The 26,922-nt window shown below is 33.6% G+C and overlaps 1 protein-coding gene across 1 annotated transcript in view; it reads left to right on the top strand.

Moving 5' to 3' along the window:
- rasa1b (RAS p21 protein activator (GTPase activating protein) 1b) overlaps window positions 1-12,620 on the top strand; it is a 33,657-nt gene extending 21,037 nt beyond the window's left edge. Inside the window, exons 22-26 of the mRNA XM_073829405.1 lie at window positions 9,906-9,973; window positions 10,111-10,199; window positions 10,340-10,417; window positions 11,595-11,729; window positions 11,815-12,620. Of these exons, the coding sequence (XP_073685506.1) occupies window positions 9,906-9,973; window positions 10,111-10,199; window positions 10,340-10,417; window positions 11,595-11,729; window positions 11,815-11,898 (454 nt within the window). The 3' untranslated portion in view covers window positions 11,899-12,620. The remainder of the gene's footprint in view (window positions 1-9,905; window positions 9,974-10,110; window positions 10,200-10,339; window positions 10,418-11,594; window positions 11,730-11,814) is intronic.
- Window positions 12,621-26,922: the final 14,302 nt, after the last annotated feature.

Genomic DNA, 26,922 nt, shown 5'->3' with positions numbered 1-26,922 from the left:
CCCACAACACACTGCGCCGTGAACGAGGATTCGATTAGAACTACAAACACGCATAAAAAGTATTAAAAAACTACAAACATGGAGGATATATACGACCAACGGACAGGTAGAGAAAGGGGTTTGAGTGATAAATAATCAGTGTGTAACCTGATAAAAAATATTTTTTAAATGTTATCCGCGTTATATTCCATGTGCAGCAACATTTATAATGATAGGTTTGGTCATTAACGTTTAAATGCATAATTAAGCAAACACAAGAGCAGAGTTCTCGGCATGAAAGACTCGTTAAAGAACGTGCCTCTTAATTTCTCTCTTATACGGTAGGAAATTAAATTAAACAATGTAGATAATGTTAACTGTGATGATTGACAGGGCAGTGACAGGATTCAGGTAACTAAGCAACAGAGCGTCCGTTAAAGAAGCAGTTATGACGAAGTAGTATGTCCCAAAGCTTGCCTACTATTCTGCCACATACTCAAAAGTATGTACTTTTCTTCACAAAAAGAGTACATACTTATAGGGCATAGTATAAGTAGGCGAATTGGGACGCAGCAAAACAAACCAGTGAACATGGACAAAAAAGCTGATGGGACTGCTTTGGTTGGCCCTGTGGATGGGAAATTTTGTTACAAAAAACGAATGGATGGAAGTGTCGATAAGAGCATGGTTGTGTGCAAGCTATGCAACAAGGAATTTGCATCTCACCGCAGGACATCGAGCCTATTGCTACACTTAATGGCAATATTGCACTGGTCTGTTGGACTTGGTTGAACAAAAATAAACAATATTTTGTTGCTCAAGCTTATGTATTCAGTCATTATTTAATGGTATTCTAAAAATCCATATAAAAAAACTTACTTCTCACTGTTCTCAGGTTAAATATTTATATGCGATTTAAATGCGATTAATTTCGATTAATTAATTACAAAGCCTCTAATTAATTAGATTAAATTTTTTAATCGAGTCCCGGCCCTAATTTTTACACATACACATACATTTAACCACACATACATTTACACACATACGTTTACTTACACACATTTATACACACATACATTTACACACATATTTATACACACACACACTTATACCTATATTTATACACATTTACACGTTTATACACGTTTATACACATACATTTACTTACACATATTTATACACACATAATACACATTTACACATACATTTATACACACATTTACGCACACACACAAACACATTTATACACACATATTTATACACACATAATACACATTTACACACACACACACACACACACACACACTTACACATACATTTATATACGCATATTTATACACATTTACTTACACATACATTTACACACACACACACACTTACACATTTATACACATTTACACATATACATTTACTTACACACACATACATTTATACACATTTATTCACATACATTTACTTACACACATTTATACACACACACATTTATACACGTAAATGTGTATAAATATGTGTAAGTAAATGTATGTGTATAAATGTGTAAATGTGTATAAATATGTGTAAGTAAATGTATGTGTGTAAATGTATGTGTGTAAATGTGTATAAATGTAAGTAAATGTATGTGTTTAAATGTATGTGTAAATGTGTATAAGTATGTGTAAATGTGTATAAATATATTTATACACATACATTTACACACATTGATATACACACATTTACTTACACATATTTATACACATTTACACACATACATTTACTTACATTTTTTCACATACATTTACTTACACATTCACACACACGCACACACATTTATACACACATTTACTTACACACATTTGTGTGTGTGTGTGTGTGTGTGTAAATGTGTATAAATATGTGTAAGTAAATGTATGTGTATAAATGTATGTGTAAATGTGTATAAGGATGTGTATAAATATATTTATACACATACGTTTACTTACACATATTTACACATTTTTATACATTTACATATACACATTTACTTACACATTTTCACACACACACACACACACACACACACACACACACACACATTTATACACATTTACACACATATTTAGACATACTTATACATATATTTACACACATATTTATACATTTACTTACACACACACACACACACACACACATTTATACACATACACATTTATACACACACTTACACATAAATTTACTTATACATATATTTACACATTTACTTATACATTTATACACACACTTACACATATTTATACACACATTTACTTACACATACATTTATACACACTTACACACATTTACTTACACATATTTTTACACACACACACACACACACACACATTTATACACACATTTATACACACTTACACACATTTACTTACACATATTTTTACACACACACACACACACACACACACACACATTTATACACACTTACACATACATTTTTACACACATTTATACACACACACTTACATTTACTTGCACACATTTACTTACACATTTATACACACATTTTCACTCAATTCAATTCAAGTTTATTTGTATAGCGCTTTTTACAATACAGATTGTTGCAGAGCAGCTGCACAAAAGTTTTAGGCTACTACAATATATTTAGTAGCTTATTAGTGGTGAATACTGTATGTTGAGTCGATGTACATATGATATAAATATTAAATCAGTAACTGTGTAATTAACCATTGCAATTAGTGTTCATCATCTGTTTATGTGCTGTAATCAAACTTGTAGGAAAATTATGTAGTGCTGTATGTTGTTTCAAGGCTGGCATCATCTGCGGTCCTCTGAGGGGTTGGCATCATCTCTTCTTCTGAATCCAGACTGAATCTTGTGTAAATCCTAGTTACCACGGGATGGAAATCCCGTGGCAAAGACAGAGAAACAGAGAAATAATTAGCGTAGCTGCTGTTCCAACTTCCGACCAAACAAAAATGATGGTTTAGCCCAAGCTGAAGAATATTAATGTGCATTTGATCAGATGTAACTGAAATTACAACATTATGAGATACATTATGTGAATGCTTGGCTAAAGAGATGAGTCTTTAATCTAGATTTAAACATAGAGAGTGTGTCTGAACCCCGAACGTTATCAGGAAGGCTATTCCAGAGTTTGGGAGCCAAATGTGAAAAGGCTCTCCCTCCTTTAGTGGACTTTGCTATCCTAGGTACTACTAAAAGTCCAGAGTTTTGCGACCTTAGGGAGCGTGAGGGATTGTAGTGTAGTAGGAGACTAGTTAGGTATGCAGGAGCTAAACAATTAAGGGCCTTATAGGTAAGAAGTAATATTTTGTAAGTGATACGGAACCTAATAGGTAGCCAGTGTAGAGACTGTAAAATTGGGGTAATATGATCATATTTTCTTGACCTGGTAAGGACTCTAGCAGCTGCATTTTGGACTACCTGTAGCTTATTTATTGAAGAAGCCGGACAACCACCTAGTAGTGCATTACAATAGTCCAGTCTAGACGTCATGAATGCATGAACTAACTTTTCTGCATCAGAAACAGGTAACATGTTCCGTAGCTTAGCAATGTTTCGAAGATGAAAGAATGCTGTTTTTGTAACATAGGAAATATGATTTTCAAAAGACAGGTTGCTGTCTAATATAACACCTAGATTTTTGACTGTAGAGGAAATAACAGTACATCCGTCTAGTTGCAAGTTGCAGTTTAAGAGATTCTGTGTACTGTTTTTTGGTCCAATAAGTAATATCTCAGTCTTATCTGAATTTAACAGTAGAAAATTATTGGTCATCCAGTCTTTCACATTTTTAACACACTCTGTTAACTTTGCTAAGTTAGAAGTTTCATCTGGTCTTGTTGAAATATATAGTTGAGTGTCATCAGCATAACAATGGAAACTAATCCCATATTTCCTAATAATATTACCGAGGGGTAACATGTAAATTGAAAATAGTAGTGGACCTAGGACAGATCCTTGTGGCACTCCATACTTTACTGGTGTTAGCTGCGATGACTCCCCGTTTAAATAAACAAAGTGGTAGCGATCGGACAGGTATGATCTGAACCATCCTAAAGCCTGCCCTTGAATACCTGTATAGTTTTGTAATCGATCTATGAGTATTTCATGATCTATAGTGTCGAACGCAGCACTAAGATCAAGTAAAACTAGCAATGAGACGCAGCCTTGATCTGACGCAAGTAGCAAGTCGTTTGTGATTTTTACAAGTGCAGTTTCTGTGCTATGATGGGGCCTGAAACCTGACTGAAATTCTTCAAAGATATTATTATTTTGCAAGAAGGAGCACAATTGAGCAGACACAACTTTTTCTAGGATTTTAGACATAAATGGAAGATTAGAAATGGGTCTGTAATTTGCCAGTTCACTAGGGTCTAGCTGTGGTTTCTTAATTAGAGGTTTAATAACCGCTAGTTTGAATGGTTTTGGGACATGGCCTAAAGATAACGATGAGTTAACAATATTAAGAAGCGGTACTTCTGCTACAGGTAACAACTCTTTTAGTAATTTAGTGGGTACAGGATCTAATAGGCATGTTGTTGGTTTAGATGTGGTGATAAGTTTATTTAATTCTTTCTGTTCTATAGTTGTAAAGCACTGGAGTTTTTCTTTGGGTGTAATGACTAATGTTGAAGTATCAGTTGCTGTAGTATCTATATTAGTTATTGTATTTCTAATGTTGTCTATTTTATCAGTAAAGAAATTCATAAAGACGTTACTGTTAAACTGTGCAGGAATATTCAGGTCAGGAGGTGTTCGGTTATTTGTTAATCTAGCCACTGTGCTAAATAAAAACCTTGGATTGTTTTGGTTTTTTTCTATGAGTTGGTGGATATACTCGGCTTTAGCAGCTTTTAAAGCCCGTCTATAGCTGGACATACTGTTTTTCCATGCAATTTTAAAAACTTCTAAGTTAGTTTTTCTCCATTTACGCTCAAGATTACGAGTTTCTTTTTTGAGAGAATGGGTATTACTGTTGTACCATGGCGCAGTACGTTTTTCTCTAACCTTTTTTAGCTTGATTGGGGCAACAGCTTCTAATGTATTAGAGAAGATAGTGCCTATGTTACTAGTCATTTTGTCTAGTTCATGTTTATTTATGGGTGCACAGAGCAGCTGAGATAAATCAGGCAGGTTATTTGCGAATCTATCTTTGGTAGCAGGAACAATAGTTCTGCCCAGACGATAGCGCGGAGCTATATAGTTAACATCAGTGATACGCAGCATGCACGATACAAGGAAATGATCGGTAACATCATCGCTTTGAGGTACGATATCTATATCAGTAAGATCAAGTCCGTGCGATATAATTAGATCTAGTGTATGATTAAAACGATGAGTGGGCCCAGTGACGTTTTGTTTGACTCCAAAGAGTTTAACAGGTCATTAAACACACACACACACACACACACACACACACACACTTATACACGTTTACTTACATATTTATACACACATTTACTTACACATACATTTATACACACACATTTACTTACACATTTTTACACACACATTTATACACACTTACACATTTATACACACTTACACACATTTACACACACACACACACACACACACACACACACATTTATACACACTTACACATACATTTATACACACATTTATACACACTTACACATACATTTATACACACATTTATACACACTTACACATACATTTTTACACACACTTACACATTTACTAACACACACTTACATTTACTTACACATATTTTCACACACACACACACACACACACACACACACACACACACACACATTTATACACATATTTCTACATTTACTTACATTCACACATACATTTATACACATACGTTTACTTACACATATTTATACACACACACACACATACTTATACATGTAAATGTGTGAATGTAAGTAAATGTATGTGTATAAATATGTGTAAATGTGTGTGTGTGTGTGTGTGTGTGTGTGTGTGTGTGTGTGTGTGTGTGTGTGAGAGAGAGAATGTATGTGTAAGTACATGTATGTGTAAATATGTGTAAGTATGTATGTGTAAATAAATGTATGTGTATAAATATATTTATATACATTTACACACATATTTATGCATACAACTACACACACACGTTTGTAAATGTGTATAAAAATGTGTAAGTAAATGTATGTGTGTGTAAATGTGTGTATAAATGTATGTGTAAATAATGTTTAAATGTGTATAAATATGTGTATAAGTAAATGTATGTGTAAATGTGTGTAAATGTGTATAAATATTTATACACATACATTTACTTACATTTACACACACGCGCATACAAACACTTGTGTGTATGTGTGCATGTATGCGTGTTTATGTATGTATGTAGGTATGGTGTGTTTGTATGTAAATATGTATATGTGTGTATAAAAATGTGTGTGTAAATATGTATAAAAATGTATGCGTGTGCATGTATGTATGTATGTTTGTGTGTGTGTGTGCATGTATGTATGTGCAGTCAAGCCTGAAATTATTCATACCCCTGGCAAATTAGTTACTTTTACTCAACCAGCAAGGTTTTTTTGACCGGAAATGACACAGGCTTCTCCCAAAAGATAATAAGACGATGTACAAGCGGCATCATTGTGGGAAAAATATATTTCTCAGCTTTTATTTATATTTGAACAAAAAGTGGCAAATCCAAAATTATTCATACCCTTTGCAAACTGTCACAGTCTATGGGATCCAAATCCAAAGTTCTATACCATTCCAAATAGTCCAAACTATTCTAAAGCATCCCAATTACCCTGATTCATTGGGAACAGCTGTTTTAATCAACTCAACAGGTGAAAAACAGAAGTTCTCTGCTGTTGGTTTGTGGACAGTCATGGTAAGACAAAGGAGCTCATTGAGGTCCTGCGGCTGCGCATTATGGCTGCTCACAAGTGAGGAAAGGGCTATAAGACCATATCTAAATGTTCCAGTGGCTACAGTGCAAAGTGTTATTAAAAAAATAGAAGACGTTCCGCACTGTGAAAAATCTCAAGAGGACGTGGTCTGAAGCCAAAAGTGACACCTGTGCTGGCCAGAAGGATAGTGAGAGAAGTATTAAAAAAAAAAAAAAAAAAAAAAAAAAGACTCACCACCAAGGCCATCCTGATGAACCTGGGGTCTGCTGGTGGCAACATTTCAAGGCAGACAGTCCACAGACACTGCACACTGCTTGGTTCCACGGACGTAGACCAAGGAGGACACCACTTCTCCAGATAAGGCACACAAAAGCCCGCTTGGCCTTTGCAAATGCTCATCTGGACAAAGAAGAGGATGATGTAGCATTCATTTGGTGTAAAAAAAGGAGAAGCCTTCAACCCTAAGAACACCATCCCCACTGTCAAACATGGTGGTGGGAACCTAATGTTTTGGGGGTGTTTTTCAGCCGGTGGACCAGGGAACCTAATCACAGTAAACGGCACCATGAAAAAGCAGCATCAAAATTCTCAGCAACAACAACATCATGCAGTCTGCAGAGAAACCTTGGGCACTAGTGGACATTTCAGCACAACAATGACCCAAAACACACAGGAAAAGTGGTGAAGAAATGGTTAGCAGACAAAAACATTTTGCAGTGGCCCAGCCAGAGTCCTGACTTAAATCCAATTGAGAATCTGTGGAGGGAGCTAAATATCAGGGTGATGGTAAGGAGACCCTCCAATCTGAAAGAGTTGGAGCTCATTGCTAAAGATGAATGGGCAGAAATACCAGTGGAGACATGCAAAAAACTGGTCAGCAATTATAGGAAGCATTAGATTGCTGTAACAGCCAATAAAGGCTTTTCTATTGATTATTGAGAGGGGTAATAAAATAATTTTGGACATGCCACTTTTTGTTCAAATGTAAATAAAAGAGGAGTAATAATTTTTTCCACAATGATGCCTCTTGTACATTGTCTTATAATCTTCTTGGAGACGTCTGTGTCATTTCTAATCTAAAAAAACTTGCTGGTTGAATAAAAGCAATTTTAAGTCAGAATTTGCCATATATACATACGTACTGTATATATATATATATATATATATATACACACACACAGTCAGTGCACAGCAAAAATGAGTACACACCCTTTTAAAACTTAACAAATTGAGCAATTACTCTTCACTTGAAAGACATATTAGGATTCTTTGGAGATATAATGTTCCAACGGGCCTGCTTGATCAATTACCAAAGAAGAACGCCAAAATTATTTAGCAAATTAAGATTTTCCTATCAAAGTGATAAAATGTTGTGTTGCAAAAATGAGTACACCCTCCTGAATGTTATTAAATAAAACTAAAAAAAAAAAAAAAAAAAAAAGTGTTGGTTTAAAGCTATTTTTGATCAACCAGTAAGTATACTGAACCAAAACTTTTAAAGACAAGTAATTTCCTGACAGTTAAAGGTGTTTTATAGCCTACTGAATCATACACAGACTTAATGCTGTCAACAATGAAACCACTTGGGAGAGAACTGCCAGGTGACTTATTTCTTAGCAGAAAAGAGGACAGTGGTACAAGAGGAACACCAAATTATTGTTTTAAGTGTGAAAATATAGCAGAAGTAGCACTGACATTCAAAAACAATAGACTGGTGACAAGGCTCCTGAAACAACCAGGTCTTCACTTTAAGTTTTCATTTAATGATAAGTGAATTTTTGCTACAAAATGAGGCGGAGAAATACCATGTAAGAGTATCAGAGCCAGCAAAAGCTATGAAAAGAGTGACACTTTATCTCACAGAGTCCGAAGCAGTCTGCAGAAGTGACATGCATGGTTATTGTCACCACTAGAATTACCTACTGTAGCCAAAGCACAGTAAACTCATTTAACCTCTTCCAAGGCCCATATTTACAAAATATAGACTTCTGGGAATCCATACTCTGGTGTCAAGAGACCAAGTCAATCATTTCGAATCCAAAAGCATCCAAAATGTTCTGGTGTTGCTACAGGAGGAGTACAGCGAGAAGTGCCTGGTACCTACAGTGATGTTCAGTGGTAGTAAAGCTCTTCTACAGGGATGTATGAGTGCTGAAGGTGTGAGGGAGCTGTGCTTTATCAGTGCTGTCATGAATTCACACAATACTGTGTGATGTAATACAAAAAAACTGAAACTGCAGATGCTACCCTCCCCTCATTCCCTGCATTATTGGGCATTTTTTCAGCATGACAATGAGGATATTTATTCTCCCAAGGTTAAAATCCTTCAGTGGACACGTGTATTTCACTCAGCAGCTGTGGGGGATTCTGTAGAGACAAGCTAAGCAAAACTCCCCATTAAAGACCAGGGCGTTTAAAGAGGTCGTCCTCCAAGAGTTAAACAGGACAGATGTGAAAATTTGCCATGAACTTGTACACTCAGTGCCAAGAAGGGTCAGAGCAGTATACTTAATGTTCTGGAGGACATATTAAGTACTAGAATATTATGCATTTGCTGAATTAGGGTGTACTCATTTCTGCAATCCATTATTTAAACAGAATTGGCTAATTTACTCATATTACAGGAAATATTGGCATATATTTAGTTGTTTTTATTAAGTATATGTTTAATACATTTAAATATTGCCATCTTTCCATGAATTATATTAGTGATCATTAAGAAAATACATCTTTTATATATATTAAGAGGGGGTGTACTCATTTATGCTGTGCACTATATATATATATATATATATATATATATATATATATATATATATATATATTTATATATTTCTTAAATACATACATGTATGTTATATTTAAGATATGTTTAAGGTATATTTAAACAGACATGTAAACAACTATTTGACAGCACTAAAATAAATGTATTTAATTTAAAAATAATTAAATTTGTTAAATTCATTAAATACTATTTCAACAAGTAAAAAATATTGTACTATTCGTATAATAATGAATATTTACATATTGTAAAAATAATGTTTGTTTTTTTCCCGTCTCTTCTAGTGGATTTGTCTTCCTCAGATTGATCTGTCCTGCTATTGTCAACCCAAGAATTTTTAACATCATTGCTGGTGAGTGCAGATAGATGCATGTATTTATGTGTTTATTTGTTTGTGAGCTGTGAATTACCAATTGAAATTGAAATAAATAACAAATAAACTTTAAAAAATACTTAATAAACAAAAAAATTACATGTCTATTTCTGCAGACCCACCTTCCCCAATCGCATCCCGGACACTCACCCTAGTAGCCAAAGCGGTCCAGAATCTGGCCAACCTGGTGGAATTTGGTGCCAAAGTAAAACACTATAAATGGATTTTAGTCACTGATCTATATAATGTTCTCTATTATAGATCAGTGATTTTAGTAGATTTTATAGACCTGCCAAGTTCCATAATTGTTACTTTCTTTAAATATTTATATTTGTCTCTTCTCAGGAGCCGTACATGGAAGGAGTAAATCCATTCATCAAGAGCAACAAACACAGAATGATCACATTTTTGGATGAACTTGGGGTTTGTCAAGCTTACTCATAATTAAAGGAGAAGTTCACTTCCAGAACAAAAAATTACAGATAATATAGTAACCCCTTTGTCATCCAAGATATATTCATGTCTGTCTTTCTTCAGTCGTAAAGAAATTGTTTTTTGAGGAAGACATCTTAGGATTTTTCTTCAAATAGTGGACTTTAATAGTGCCCCGAATTTGAACTTCCAAAATGCAATTTAAATGCAGCTTCAAACGATCCCAAATGTGGTTGTAAATGATCCCAGACAAAGAAGGGTCTTATCTAGCAAAACGACCGGTTGTTTTCATTAAAAAAAAAAAAATACAATTTATATACTTTTTAAATTCAAACACTCTTGTCTTGCTCTGCCTGAACTCTGTTTTTTTCCAGTTCAAGATAGTTAGGGTATGTTAAAAAACTCCCATCTCATGTTCTCCCTCACTTCAAAATCGCTGTTTTACCTTTTTTGTTAAGGGTGTTTGATTTTTTTTTGCATGTTCACTTTGCAAAGACTGAGTCGGTACTTCTGTAGCGATGTAGGATGATTTTAAAATGATTTCTGAAGTCAAGGGAGAAAATACGATGGGAGTTTTTTCAACATATCCTAACTGTCTTAACCCAGAATACACAGAGGTCAGAGAGAGCAAGACAAGATGAGCATGTGAGGTTAAAAAGTATATATATTGTATTTTATTAATGAAAACAACCAAGCATTTCGCTAGATAAGACCCTTGTTCCTCAGCTGGGATCGTTGAAAGCCAGATTTAAACAGCATTTTGGAAGTTTAAAATCGGGGCACCAGTGAAGTCCACTATATGAAGAAAAATCGTAAAATGTCTTCCTCAAAAAGGAAAATTTCTTTATGACTGAAGACAGACAGACATGAATATCTTGGATGACAAGGGGGAACATTATCTGTAATTATCTGTCATTAAATTCTCCTTTAAATTGCACAGGTATTTACAAAGTAATACACTGAATTAAACAAGACATTTAAAAAAAAAATTTTTTAAGTCTAAAAAATGAGAATGTCCTCCAGGGGGCGCAAATGCTTCATGATCCACATTTTTCAACATGGAAATATTCATGTATTTTTTTTCTCCAGATAACTACACTAATATTTACATGCCCTGTGCCTAATGTCTAGTCTGTCTTTACTATTTGAATGCGTTTGCTCTTTTCAGAACATCCCAGAGCTGCCTGAACCCACCGAGCACTTTAACACTGACCTGGCCCGTGACCTCGCTGCTCTACACCAGCTCTGTGTCACACACTTAGATGAGCTGAGGATACTCAGTAATGAGAGAGGCGCGCAGCAGGTACCATTATATCTTATGAAATGTTTTACAATGATTGTCATTAATTACGGTCTTATGATGAATGAAATTGTTCTGTTTCTCTCAGCACATCTTGAAAAAACTCTTGGCAGTCACTGAACTTCTGCAGCAGACTCAAACTCAGTATGCCGTGACCAACAGCAGCCGATAGAGATTGTGGGAGTTCACTGCGCTACATACTTTAAAAGCTTTTACGTGTTTGTTCTGTGACATTATAAACCACTTTTGATCACAGACGTCACATGAGACAGACAAGGCAGTGAGTGAATGTTTGTTTACCTGCACTCCCTTATGTACAGGACGTGTTTTCATAAAAAGAAACGTTCCACAGTTGTCATGAAAAGCACAGTGATGTTTTCCAGGTGACAGAAGTGATGTTGTCCAGGTTTATAACTACTGTTTGCGTTCTGCAGTGTCAAACACCATTACAGTTTTTGCTCTGAAAACAAACTAAAACCACATTTTACTAAAAAATGTGTGATGCTTGACAAGTGGAGACGGAAAAAAAAAGCTGAAAAGCATGCCTAAAAAAAGACCAAATATGCTTTATGAATTTACACTCTGACTGGTTTGTTTTCTTTTTAAATGTTGTGCTTGAGCAGGCGATCAAGAGAAAACATTCTTTATATCTGATTTTATATATATCCAAGAAGTGCAAAAGAAGGTATTTTGTATCAAAACTATTTTCATACTTGGAATCACAGAATTGAAAATAATGCTTTTCGCTTTTGAGTTTTTCATAAATGATTTCCTGACAATATGCATAAAGATGTGACTGAGATTACACTATCAGGTATGCATGCACTCATTTAATACGCTTTGTAAAAATACAGTGATAATGTTTTCTAATATATATGCAAATAAATCAACAAAATCTAGTCAAAAATCAAAGTGTTCTGAAATCGCATCAAAATACAACATGTCTGATATCCTGTGTGATGCTTGACAAGTGGAGAAGAAAAAAAAAAGCTGAAAAGCATGCCTATAAAAAGACCAAATATGCTTTATGAATTTACACACTGGTTTGTTTTCTTTTTCAATGTTGTGCTTGAGCAGGCGATCAAGAGAAAACATTCTTTATATCTGATTTTATATATATCCAAGTAGTATTTTGAATCAAAACTATTTTCATACTTGGAATCACAGAATTGATAATAATGCTTTTCGCTTTTTAGTTTTTCTGATATAATCAGTCTAAAGCTTAAAAAGAACTCTGATTTTCTGTAAAAATCTGACATCGCAAAATCTTCTGCAGATTGGCCTTGAATCTTGTGTATTCCAGCCTTACCCTTATGAAAATTAACCATGGTTCTACTACACATAAAACCAAAAAAACATGGTTCCTATACTGTAGTTACACCATGGTAACCACAAATTAACCATGGTCTTGCTACACTAACCACAGTTTAACCATGGTATTTGAAGTAAACCTAAAAATACACCAAAAACCTTGGTTACTACACTTTTACTATAATAAAAACATGAATAATTTTCGTGAAGGTAAGATCACAAAATAGATATTTTAGGTAAATACATCACATTACAAATATTTAAAAAAAAAAATGATCTTATTGTATTCACCAAAAAAAGCCACAGTTTTACCTCTAGATGGCATCATTGTACTTCATTGACAGAATCGACGATCTGTCGAAAACGACTCCTCTATGCCTTACAAGGAATTCAAAGCTGTGCTGTGATGTGAATTCCTCTTTTATTAAACGTTAATTATAGAATATAAGCACATCATTGAAATTTAATATACAAACTAATTTTCAAAAACAGAAACTGTACAAGTGCGATCCTTCCGCTGTAAGATATAGTTCCGGACGTTGACGTTAATAGTAAACATCAATGAGCGCAGTGATACACACCGTAACTATATGACTATTTTGGGTGTTTTAACGTGACTAAACTGTAACTATTCGTTTTAAAAATCTGGTTAGGTGTAGATAAACGCATTTATTCACACAGACTTCAATGGTCTTAGTTTTCATTCTGTAATCACGATATCTCTCCGCGTCCAAACCCACAGGCCCTGCGTTAGCAGCCTGACAGAGCTGCAGGACTCCGGTGGAGTGATTTAATTGTCCTGTGACGAGGCACAATAGAGATTACAAGCACCCACAGACAGCACAGTTGGTCAGCAGAAGGGACTCTATGCTTCGTATTCCTGCCTCAGTTTTCTCTTTATTTTGCTCTTTCAAAAGGCCCAAATAGAGCCCAGCAGGTTCGAGTAAAGAGACCTGAAAGAACGTGTTCCTGCTAATATTTCAGCCAGGAACGAACAATTAACATTCGTCTTTTCCGAGCAATGAATAAATCGATGTCAGCAGCACAACGAAAACCAAACGAAAAGAGCAGAAAATGATCGTCAACAGTGTTTTGACAATATAAATTACACTAGAAGACGTTATGAGACACGTTATCCATGGATCAAATGGGAAATTTTACATTTCCATTGGATAGGAAGGTAAGTTGATAATGTAGATGCATTTACACTCTTTCTGTCAAAGTATGAAAACCGCAGAAAAGAAAACGTGATCAATAACTAATCATGATTGATGGAATGTGGAAATGCAACATGTCTATAAATATCTTTAGCCCATGACCTCGTGCCCAGTGGACTTCATATGTCAGACCCCATGCCCTTAACCACTCTACCGGTTTTGTGAACTAAAGGAGGACAAGGTCTATTTTCAATTATGGGTTTCGGCCCCTCTGACACAAACCATTTAACCCCTGACCTCCCTTAGGGCAGCCGGACTGCCTACCGCTGGGCCGAGCGTTACTGCCACCTTGTAATCCATACGCTCTGAATGACCAAAGTACCGTGAGCAGCTGCCCTCTCACTCCACGCACTAACAGCCTGCCTAATCCATTGAAGTCAAAACCAACAGACCTGCCCTCCACTTCAGGGGACTAGTTATTGAACCCTTCCCGAGTTTACAACGTCCCGCTGGCTGTGCCTACGTTTTTCACAAAGGACTACAGAACTGATTTAATTATGGACTGCTTGTTTTATTACGAAGAAAAAAAAACATACTATTTTTTCATAATATGTGACACTGGAGCACAAAACCAGTCTTAATGGTCTTTTTTTTTTTTTTTTGAGATTTATACATCATCTGAAAAGCTGATGATTGGTATTTTTGAAGGGTGCAAAAAAATCTAAAACTTTAAAGTTGTCCAAATTAAGTCCTTAGCAATGCATATTACTAATCAAAAATTAAGTTTTGATATATTTTTGATATATTAATGGTAGGAAATGTAAAAAAAAAAATCTTCATGGAACATGATCTTTACTTAATATCCTAATGATTTTTGGCATAAAAGACAAATTGATCATTTTGACCCAAATAATGTATTGTTGGCTATTGCTACAGATATACCCATGCTAGTTACAACTGGTTTTGTGGTCCAGGGTCACATATATTGACAAGCTAACAAACTATTTTTAAGTAACATTTTATATGTGGGCAATTTAACAATGATAAATGGTGGTCAAAATGGATTGATTCTGGGTAAAGCGGTGCATTGTGGTTAATTTTGAGAGCATCCTTCCCACAAGAGCTGGAATTACCTTAGAACAAGCAGGATTTTAAGACTCTGGGAACATAATGGTGACACTAGACATCAGCCATTCAATTGCCATTCAATGCATAATTATTGCTCACAGATGGTTTTAACAATATGTTAAAATTTGCATTTTAGGGAGACAGCCATGGGAGACACTCATTTCTCACAGTCACACATTTATTGTCTGTAATTCTTGCTGACATTAAACTATTTTTTAAGACTAGTTAGCAAATTATTTTTATTCAGTTTAAAAGTTATAACCTTAGTTCTGTAATTGATTAAATCACATTCAATTTTGAATGAAAAAAAATTTTTTTTTTATAAAATAAATTCTTCTAAGGAATTTAACATTTTAACAAATAATATTTGGCAAAATAAAATGCTTGTTTGTTTATTTCAATGTTGTTACTCTAACTGGACTTAAATGTGGAAATAAATGTGCACATATTGCAAATAAACTTACAGATTTGGAATGATATAAAAACAGATATGAAACTTTTAAAATATTTACAGTCAAACCAAAAATTATTCAGACACTAGATATAATTTTTTATATTGTTTACTAGTAGGTGCAGGATGCTATAGTTCATTTATGTAAGTGAAGATAGCTAAATAGAGTAAACTGTGATATATTATACAAAAAAAAAAAAATCTTAATACACTGAACTTCCAGTAAAACTGATACAAAATTTGGGACCAAAAATTGTTCAGACACTTTGACCTGACCATGTTTGCTCAAATGTTTATTGCTAATGCGAGCTTTTTACACCACAGACTGAACTAAATTAAACATTGCTTGGTAATTGGTCAATTGGTCAACTGGTCTAACAGTTGTCTGAATTTTTTGACTGCATATTACCATTGCATTATTTTAACCTTATTATTAGTTTTTAGTAATTGCAGTAAGCAGGAGGAAGTTATGTGATGCGACGTGTGTCGTGGTCAAGAACAAGGCTGTTTGGTCAGCAGGTCAAACCAATTGTTGACCAAGTGGATTTCAGTGACTCTCTGTGAGCTGTGGTCACTTCACTTTTGTGTTCTACTGGTGCCCTGGACCTTCAAAATAAAGACACTCACCAGACCTCACTTGACCTGCTTCATTGTCTGTCCATATGGACATGGCAAAAGCATGTTGTCCTGGGGTCAGAGGGGAAGTGGACAACACATTTATAGCCCCCTGTAGACTTATATGACATTAAATGATTGGTACTTGAAATCTAAAGGGCAGATGTGAATTTACTTTGGTTGGAACATAAAACCGTGACTCAAAGACATTTCAAAATGTCTTTAAACGCCAAATGTTTATCACAAAAAAAAATTCTATAAATGTTCATAATGTGTGTGTGTGTATGTTTGTGTGTTGGCGACTGTGCGCCAGACAGCAACAGAAACCGCCCCTGAGTGATGAATATAGTTGTAAAAGAAAGGCTTTGTCTCAAACGGGCCCTGTTGGGATGAAGCATTGTCGCTGGCTGACCTTTTGGGTCAGTGCGAGCTCTCCCAGTACCAGGAAGCTGACGGACTACTTTTTTCCCATGCGTTGTAAAGCTCTTTGTCCCATGCAGAGAGCTGCCATTAACGTTTGAACCTTCTCTTTTGGGCTGCTGCAGTCGGCCACTGGGTCGCAGGGCATCTCCCCGGTACGTTAGATAAAAACCCACCAATAGCTCCCTTGGAAACGTGGATAATAAGGATCAGCTAAGCTAACTGTGACAGCGTGGGCCAATTTTCCGGCCTGCTGAGTCTGTAAGGGGTTTTTCTGGAACACACGACTGGAGCCGAGGAGTTTTCAATGGACTGTTTGTGTGAGAGGGAAAGACGCACAGAGTTCAGAGCGAGAGTTTGGAAGAAAGAAAAAAACGAGGGATAGATAGATAACTACAGAACGACAGATCGAATGACAGAATATAAAAGTGTGAGAGATGAAACGATAGAGATTAATAAAACAGATGAAAAAAAATGAGTAATATATAAAACAATAGAGATGATAAAACGATCAATAGATAGATGGATAGACTGTGACAGAATGAAAGAGTGAGATATAAACCAATAGAAACGATCGATAGATTGATAGACTGTGAAAGAATGAATTAGTGAGATAAACCGGTGGACGGATGGATGGATGGACGGACGGACGGACGGACTAAAATAAAAGTAATAGACAAACTAATAGAGATGATGAAACGATCAATAGTTAGATAGACTGTGATAGAATGAAACCAATAGAAACTAATGATAGATAGATAGATAGATAGATAGATAGATAGATAGATAGATAGATAGATAGATAGATAGATAGATAGATAGATAGATAGATAGATAGATACACTGTGAAAGAATGAAAGATTGAGATGGATGGATGGATGGATGGACGGATAGAATAAAATGAAAGTAACAGACAAACTAATAGAGATGATGAAATGATCAATAGTTAGACTGTGATAGAATGAAACCAATAGATAGATAGATAGATAGATAGATAGATAGATAGATAGATAGATAGATAGATAGATAGATAGATAGATAGATAGATAGATAGATAGATAGATATTTAGACAATGAAAAAGAAAAAACTAGTGATGACTGATAAAATGAAAAAAATGAGAGATACACCGATAGAGATAACACAATGGATAGATAATCAGAAAGATAGATAGAACGACAGACTGAACAATACAATGAAAGAGTAATAGATAAACCAATAGAGATGATGAAACGATCAATAGATAGATGGACAGACTGCAATAGAATGAAAGAGTGAGATAGATAGATAGATAGATAGATAGATAGATAGATAGATAGATAGATAGATAGATAGATAGATAGATAGATAGATAGATTTAAAGACAGAATGAAAAGGAAAAAAACTAGTGATGATAGATAAAATAAAAAATGAGAGATAAACCGATAGAGATTATAAAAACATGGATAATCAGATAGATAAAATGACAGACTGAACCATAAAATGAAAGAGTAATAGATAAACTAATAGAGATGATTAAAACGATCAATAGATAGATGGATAGACTGTGATAGAATGAATAAGAGATAAACTAATAGAGATGAAACGATAGATCAATTTTGATTCCACATTGTTTATTTTAGGCCCTGATGCATCTGCTACTCACATAAATGAACATCCCTTACATTCTTATCTCTCTCTTCGCCTGCAACGTTTCATGTATCAGAAGGAGATGCGACCGAGAGAGGGAGCAAAGCGTTCGCTCTTGTCTCCTCTGTCAGCTTCTGCAAGGCTACAGCAGAACATAATGGCGGAAGTGGAGTCTCTCAGACAGGAAGCACGCTGCCTTTTAATCAGAGACCGAGCGCGAGAAAAAAGCCGGACGCTGCCATACAAACCTCCATAATGCTAATCACCCTTCGGCTCAGGGTGCTAATGGAGGACCTGGCTCGTTAGCCGAGCGCTAATTAGCGTGCGCGCCGGGGTGGGGGCCGTGAATCGCAGTGTGATGTGAATGTCTAATGTGCGAAGCCTCAGCCTTTTTAAAGCCTCTTACATAGGGCTAATGCATTAGAGATCCGTGTAACGCACTCTCTTGTACACACATTAGTACAGTTATACCGCCACACAAGCTTTTTCCTGCCTCTTTGTCCTCCTCGCCGGCCGAGACGAGAGGCCAGCGCATTAATTTCCAAAGACAGCCTTTATACCTCCAACCGTACCTTGTCTAGCTCATGCCAGGAGTCACGCTGTGGGATGCCAGACGGGGAAAGATAGTTTTGGCCCTCGTACCCTGGCAACTGTCCTCTGAGACAGCGGGTTGACGGCTACAGACTCCCTTTTCCTGGGCAGAGGCTGTGCTGGAGCCCAGACGTGCCTCTGATGAATGAGGCCTGGGTGAAATTAGCAGGCCCTTGATGTTTGAAATAAATCTGACAGGCTTTTCTAGCAAAGTCCCAGCCTGGTTTTCATCTGTCTCTGCCGTCAGATCCTTTCGTTATATATTATGACAGTTGCACCATGTAGCCGCATGGCTGCTGATGTCATAATTTACAATCATGCATTGTGTTGCATGAAAAACACCCAGGCTTAAAAACACCCAAGTGTTAAATGCCGTCTCGAACACACAAAAAACCTTTAGGTTTTGCACAGCTGGAGGGATGAGGCCATTTTTTGTGTTTTTTACAGTATAATGCAGAAAGATCTGGTAATCCTATGGATTTATGTTGAAAAAAAAAAAGTTTCATTTCTGCACATTAGTCATGTTACTCTACACAAGACCAAAAATGACAGTAAAGACTTTGAAATGGTTCCAAAATATTATTATTTCAAATAAATGCTTTTCTTTTAAACTATTAATTAAAAATATACAAAAATGTCAACCTTGATGACTATAATAAATATTTCTTACGCACTAAATCAGCGTATTAGAATGATTTCTGAAGGATCACATGAGACTGAAGACTGGAGTAATGATGCTGAACATTCAGCTTTACATCATAAGAATAAATAACACTTTCAAATATATACTGAAATCGAAAACAGCTCATTTAAATTAGAAAAAATATTTTACAATTATTGATATAATAATATATGTGACCCTGGACCACAAAACCAGTCATAAGGTTAAATTTGACAAAACTGAGATGTATACATCACATGAAAGCTCAATAAATAAGCTTTCTATTGATATATGGTTTGTTAGGATAGCACAATATTTGGCCGAGATACATCTATTTGAAAATCTGGAATCTGAGGGTGCAAAAAAAATCAAAATACTGAGAAAATCACCTTTAAAGTTCTCCAAATTAAGTTCTTAACAATGCATATTACTAATCAAAAATTACATTTTGATATATTTATAGTAGGAATTTTACAAAAAATCTTCACGGAACATGATCTTTACTTAATTTCCTAATGATTTTTGGCATAAAAGAAAAATCAATAATTTTGACCCATACAATGTATTTTTGGCTATTGCTACAAATATACCCCAGCGACTTAAGACTGGTTTTGTGGTCCAGGGTCACATATTATTGATAAATGAATTCAAAACAAATTATTATATAATTAAATAAATGCATCTTCGGTACGCATAAGTACAACGCTATTTTAGTGCCATGTTTGTATGTTAAGAGAATAAAGTTGAAATGTTTTTTTTGAGAATAAAGTCGAAATGACAAGAATAAAGTCAAAATGTTTCGAGAATAAAATCGAAGTGTTTAGTGAATAAAGTCGAAATGTTCAGAGAAACGTCGAAATGTTTCGAGAATAAATTTGAAATTATGAGAATAAAGTACAAATGTTGAGAATAAAGTACAAATGTTTCAAGAATAAAGTTGAAATGATAAGAATAAAGTAGAAATTATGAGAATAAATTCTAAATGTTTTGAGAATAAAGTCAAGTTATGAAAATAAAGTCGAAATGTTTTGAGAATAATGTCAATGTTTGTAGAATAAAGTCGAAATTACAAGAATAAAGTTGAATTTATGACAATAAAGTTGAAATGTTGAGAATACAGTATAAATTTCGAGAATAAAGACTAAATGTTTTGAGAAAAAGTAGAAATATTTTCCAAAATAAAGTTGACATTACAAGAATAAAGTCGAAATTATGAAAATAAAATCGAAATTACAAGAATAAAATCGAAATATTTCAATAAAGTCGAAATTACGAGAATAAAATCTAAATATTTCAAGAATAAAGTTGAAATTACGAGAATAAAAGAAGAAATATTTCAAGAATGAAGTTGAAATTACGACAATAAATTCGAAATGTTTCAAGAATAAAGACAAAATTACGAGATTAAAGTCGAAATATTTCAAGTATAAAGTTGAAATTACGAGAATAAAATCCAAATAACGAGAATAAAGTCTAAATGTTTAAAGAATAAAGTCAAATTTATGACAATAAAGTCTAAATATTTCAAGAATAAAATCGAAATTACGAAAATAAAATTAAATATTTCAAGAATAAAGTTGAAATTACAAGAATAAAGTCGAAATTATGAGAATAAAGTCGAAATATTTCAAGAATAAAATCGAAATTATGAGAATAAAATTAAATATTTCAAGAATAAAGTTGAAATTACGAGAATAAAGTCGAAATGTTTCAAGAATGAAGATTAAATGTTTCAAGAATAAATACGAAATTATGAGATTAAGGTTGAAATATTTCAAGAATAAAGTCGAAATTATGAGAAAAGTCGAAATGTTTCAAGAATAAAGATGAAATGTTTCAAGAATAAAGACAAAATTACGAGATTAAGGTTGATATATTTTAAGAATAAAGTCGAAATGTTTAGAGAATAAAGTTGAAATGTTTAAAGAATAAAGTCGAAATTATGAGAAAAGTCGAAATGTTTCAAGAATAAAGATGAAATGTTTCAAGAATAAAGACAAAATTACGAGATTAAGGTTGATATATTTTAAGAATAAAGTCGAAATGTTTAGAGAATAAAGTTGAAATGTTTAAAGAATAAAGTCGAAATTATGAGAATAAAGTCGAAATATTTCAAGAATAAAATCAAAATGTTTAGAGAATAAAGACAAAATTACGAGAATAAAGTCGAAATTTTTCAAGAATAAAGACGAAATTACAGGATTAAAGTCGAAATATTTCAAGAATAAAGATGAAATACGAGAATAAAATCTAAATATTTCAAGAATAAAGTTGAAATTACGAGAATAAAAGAAGAAATATTTCAAGAATGAAGTTGAAATTACGACAATAAATTCGAAATGTTTCAAGAATAAAGACAAAATTACGAGATTAAAGTCGAAATATTTCAAGTATAAAATTGAAATTACGAGAATAAAATCCAAATAACGAGAATAAAGTCTAAATGTTTAAAGAATAAAGTCAAATTTATGACAATAAAGTCTAAATATTTCAAGAATAAAATCGAAATTACGAAAATAAAATTAAATATTTCAAGAATAAAGTTGAAATTACAAGAATAAAGTCGAAATTATGAGAATAAAGTCGAAATATTTCAAGAATAAAATCGAAATTATGAGAATAAAATTAAATATTTCAAGAATAAAGTTGAAATTACGAGAATAAAGTCGAAATGTTTCAAGAATGAAGATTAAATGTTTCAAGAATAAATACGAAATTATGAGATTAAGGTTGAAATATTTCAAGAATAAAGTCGAAATTATGAGAAAAGTCGAAATGTTTCAAGAATAAAGATGAAATGTTTCAAGAATAAAGACAAAATTACGAGATTAAGGTTGATATATTTTAAGAATAAAGTCGAAATGTTTAGAGAATAAAGTTGAAATGTTTAAAGAATAAAGTCGAAATTATGAGAAAAGTCGAAATGTTTCAAGAATAAAGATGAAATGTTTCAAGAATAAAGACAAAATTACGAGATTAAGGTTGATATATTTTAAGAATAAAGTCGAAATGTTTAGAGAATAAAGTTGAAATGTTTAAAGAATAAAGTCGAAATTATGAGAAAAGTCGAAATGTTTCAAGAATAAAGATGAAATGTTTCAAGAATAAAGACAAAATTACGAGATTAAGGTTGATATATTTTAAGAATAAAGTCGAAATGTTTAGAGAATAAAGTTGAAATGTTTAAAGAATAAAGTCGAAATTATGAGAATAAAGTCGAAATATTTCAAGAATAAAATCAAAATGTTTAGAGAATAAAGACAAAATTACGAGAATAAAGTCGAAATTTTTCAAGAATAAAGACGAAATTACAGGATTAAAGTCGAAATATTTCAAGAATAAAGACGAAATTACAGGATTAAAGTCGAAATATTTCAAGAATAAAGATGAAATACGAGAATAAAATCTAAATGTTTTAAGAATAAAGTCAAAATTATGAAAATAAAATCGAAATGTTTTGAGAAAAAAGTACAGTCGAAAGTTGAAATTACGAGAATAAAGTTAAAATGTTTAGAGAAAAAAAAAATCTAAATGTTTCAAGAATAAAGTCGAAATAAAGAGAATTGAAAGTATTTCACGTCTTCGATATGCATTCATTAGGCCAAAACGCCGTCGTACATAAGAGACTTCTAAAAGCATTTATAAATCAGCATTTATATTACAAACTCCAAACTTTTGAAAGGTGCAGTTCTCAACTGGACAAAAAAACAAAAAAAAACACAAAATTGAAAAGTACAAACTAACCATACTGTCACAGATAGTTAGGACAGTAATATAACTATGCTTAACCTTTGCAGAGGGAGAAGAAAATGCTTTCTACATCTTTTGTTTTAGACAAAGGCTGTGTTCATTTAAACTTTCCAACATTTTGCAGCAGTCACTTGGTACAAATGAATAAAACAATGCAAAGCAAAAGAACATTCAACCAAGACTGTGTTAAATACAGGTTCATATGCAAAATTCCAAGCACATTGTGTTTTGTGAACTGACTTATCGACCACTGAGAGCATGAAACTATTAATCAGGAAACTCGGGCCTGTAGAGTTCGTACTAATATTAATAAATGCCTATATTTGAACTTGATTAACATTTGTACAACAAAAATGTCAGTGTTGTGTTGGGTCACCACTTGATGTGCTGTAGATTTTGCTGCAGTGATTACCGGGCACCGGTGAGAGTCGGCTCGCCGCTCAAGGCAATTAGGTCTGTAGAGCTGCTGCGGAGGTCTTTTGTGAAGCAGCACTTTGAGTGAATGTGCACAAGCTGTCAGAAACCGCCCTCCGGATCCAGACCTGTTACCTCCCGCGGGGAGATCAGTGACACCAGTGGCACATGGGCTACAAATTCATACCTGAAATCAAAGTTTGGAAAAGTTTAAGAATAACTTAAGGCATAGCTGCGTTTATCCATTGGTAAAATATAGAGAAATTAAATACAGAATTGTTTAGCACTATTTAACCATGCTTAAATTCAGCGGTTGTTTCAAACTGGTTGGATTTACAATACATTTTTAAAAGTAAAGTAATCCATACCACTTTATCTTAAGTTCTCTTAAGTTTTTTCGTCACACATTCCACTGCCCCAAAAAAAAATAATAATAATAATAATTGAGATTTAATATTAAGAAAATCTCAAAATTTGTCCAAATGAAGTTCTTAGCAATGCATATTAATAATCAAAAATTAAGTTTTGATATATTTACAGTAGGAAATTTACAAAATATTATCATGGAACATTTACTTAATATACTAATGATTTTTTGCATAAAAGAAAAATCGATCATTTTGAGCCATACAGTGTATTTTTGGGTATTGCTACAAATATAGCCATGCTACTTAAGACTGGTTTTGTGCTCCAGGGTCACATATATATCTTATTTTCAAGTACAAATATCTAAAAAATTTCAAATTAAGATATTTACTTGAGAAGCAAAATAACACAAGTTTTGTTTTCTTAAAATGTATCAAAATAAGTGACCTTATGCTTAAAAACTTTAAAAAAAAATTTGTTTTACCCCACTGGCAGATATTTTTCCCTTGGTTTACGCAAAAAGTCACTTAATTTTGCAAAAAAATTTAAAATTACTTACATTGTTTCTTCATTTAATAATGTTTCGATATTTGCACTCAACAACAATAACAAATAATGAAAGAAAAAAATAATAATTTGTTGCAGCCTGGCTAAGCTTAAGCCATTATTATTTATTTTTAAGCCATTAATACATTTTTATTATTATTTTATTTATTTATTTATTTTGCTAATAGAAATTCTGGCTTATTTTCCCCACACATATCTCTCATTTAAGAACATTTGTATAATTTACATCTATTCATTCAGCAATGCTTTTATCCTAAGTGACTTAAATGAGAAACATAACAAGCAATCTGTCACACAGCCAACAGTAGTAAAGTATAAAGATAAAAAGATATTAAGATTAAATATATCTTAAGATCACAACAACATATGTGACCCTGGACCACAAAACTAGTCTTAAGTAGCACAGGTATATTTGTAGCAATGGCCAAAAATACGTTGTATGGGTCAAAATTATCTATTTTTCTTTTATGCCAAAAATCATTAGGATATTAAGTAAAGATCATGTTGTAATTTTTGATTAGTAATATGCGTTGCTAAGAACTTAATTTGGACAACTTTAAAGCCGATTTTCCTCAATAGTTTTGCACCCTCAGATTCCAGATTTTCAAACAGTTGTATCTCAGCTAAATCCTAACAAACCAAATCAATATCCAAAAATTGACCCTTATGATTGGTTTTGTGGTCCACCAAGGTCACATTACTTTTACATGATTCAAACATTTGAGTAACTACAATTAATAATGTTGTCTTTCCCTGTTAAAGAATAAGTTCACTTCGTGAATAAAATTTCCTGATAATTTACTCACCTCCCATGTTATTCAAGATGTTCATGTCTTTCTTTCTTCAGTCTATAAGAAATTAAGGTTTTTGAGGAAAACATTCCAGGATTTTTCTCCATATAGTGGACTACAATGGGAGCCAAAGGTCCAAATTGTTTGGTTTCACTAGACCCTTATTCCTATACATTCCTATATATTGTAGAGCCCCTTGAAGCTGCAGTGAAACTGCAATTTGGACCTTGAACCTTCACCATTGAAGTCCACTATATGGAGAAAATCCTGGATTGTTTTCCTCAAAATCCAAATTTCCAAAAAATTTCTTTGCAGCTGAATACTGAAAGCCATGAACATCTTGGATCACATGGGGGTGAGTAACCCCTTTGAAAATCATTGTAAGTCTCTCACTGTGATGAGAATCTTTAATCTAATAAAACCTTATTTTTTCCATTTTCCACAGATATTGAAACTTCAATAAAGCCAAAAAAATTCATCCCGACACCAAACTGACAAAACACCAATATATCTCTGAATACACCATCACAACCTCTGTTATTGTCTTCTCATTGTCCTAGCACCAAAAAATAGGCCATCATCTCTCATGTAACTTCCGCCGGGCGTCAAGCACCCTCAGATGCTTGAGTGTCCATTAGGTGTGATCGAGATCACAGAGGTAATGGCAACGTCTCGATACATTAGGGGAGTTAAGCGACTTGACTCTACTCACAGCTAATTTTAGCCTGCAAATTTCTTAGACACATCACCTCTCACCTCATCGAGCACTTGCTCATTCATCTGACCTGTGCCATCATATCATGTAGATCTATCTTTGACAGGACAAAATTGTTGATATTAAGTGATTACTTTGTTCCAAACTAATTTGGCTGGCGGGCAGTGCTGGGTGGGTTACTTAAAATGTATAATCGGATTACAAACAATTAGATTACTTTCAACCTAACTTGTTATACATTTACATTTTATTTGTTTACCTGCATGTTAACCAACGTCAGAGAACATGCAAATATGTTTTTAAACGATTGAAGTATTAACTTTGAATCTCAGGGGTCTTCAAGTAAATATTTTAGGTCTGACAGACAAAAAAGTTTGGGAATCCTTTCATCACATAAACAAACATCACATTAACACAACATAAAACAGCAATAACATGGCCAAACACTTTCAAAGTATTACACATTTTTGTCAGTTATACACTACCATTCAAAGTTTTTGAACAGTAAGATATTTAACGTTTTTTTTTAAAAGAAGTCTCTTCTGCTCACCAAGCCTTCACTGATTTGAAGTACAGCAAAAACAGTAAAATTTTGAAATATTTTTACTATTTAAAATGACAGATTTCTGTTT

This window comes from Garra rufa, chromosome 23 (assembly GCF_049309525.1).
Source record: "Garra rufa chromosome 23, GarRuf1.0, whole genome shotgun sequence".
In the NCBI taxonomy this organism is placed as follows: domain Eukaryota; kingdom Metazoa; phylum Chordata; class Actinopteri; order Cypriniformes; family Cyprinidae; genus Garra; species Garra rufa.
The sequence above is the reverse complement of the archived record's forward strand: the minus strand, read 5'-3'. Positions and strand labels throughout refer to the sequence as shown.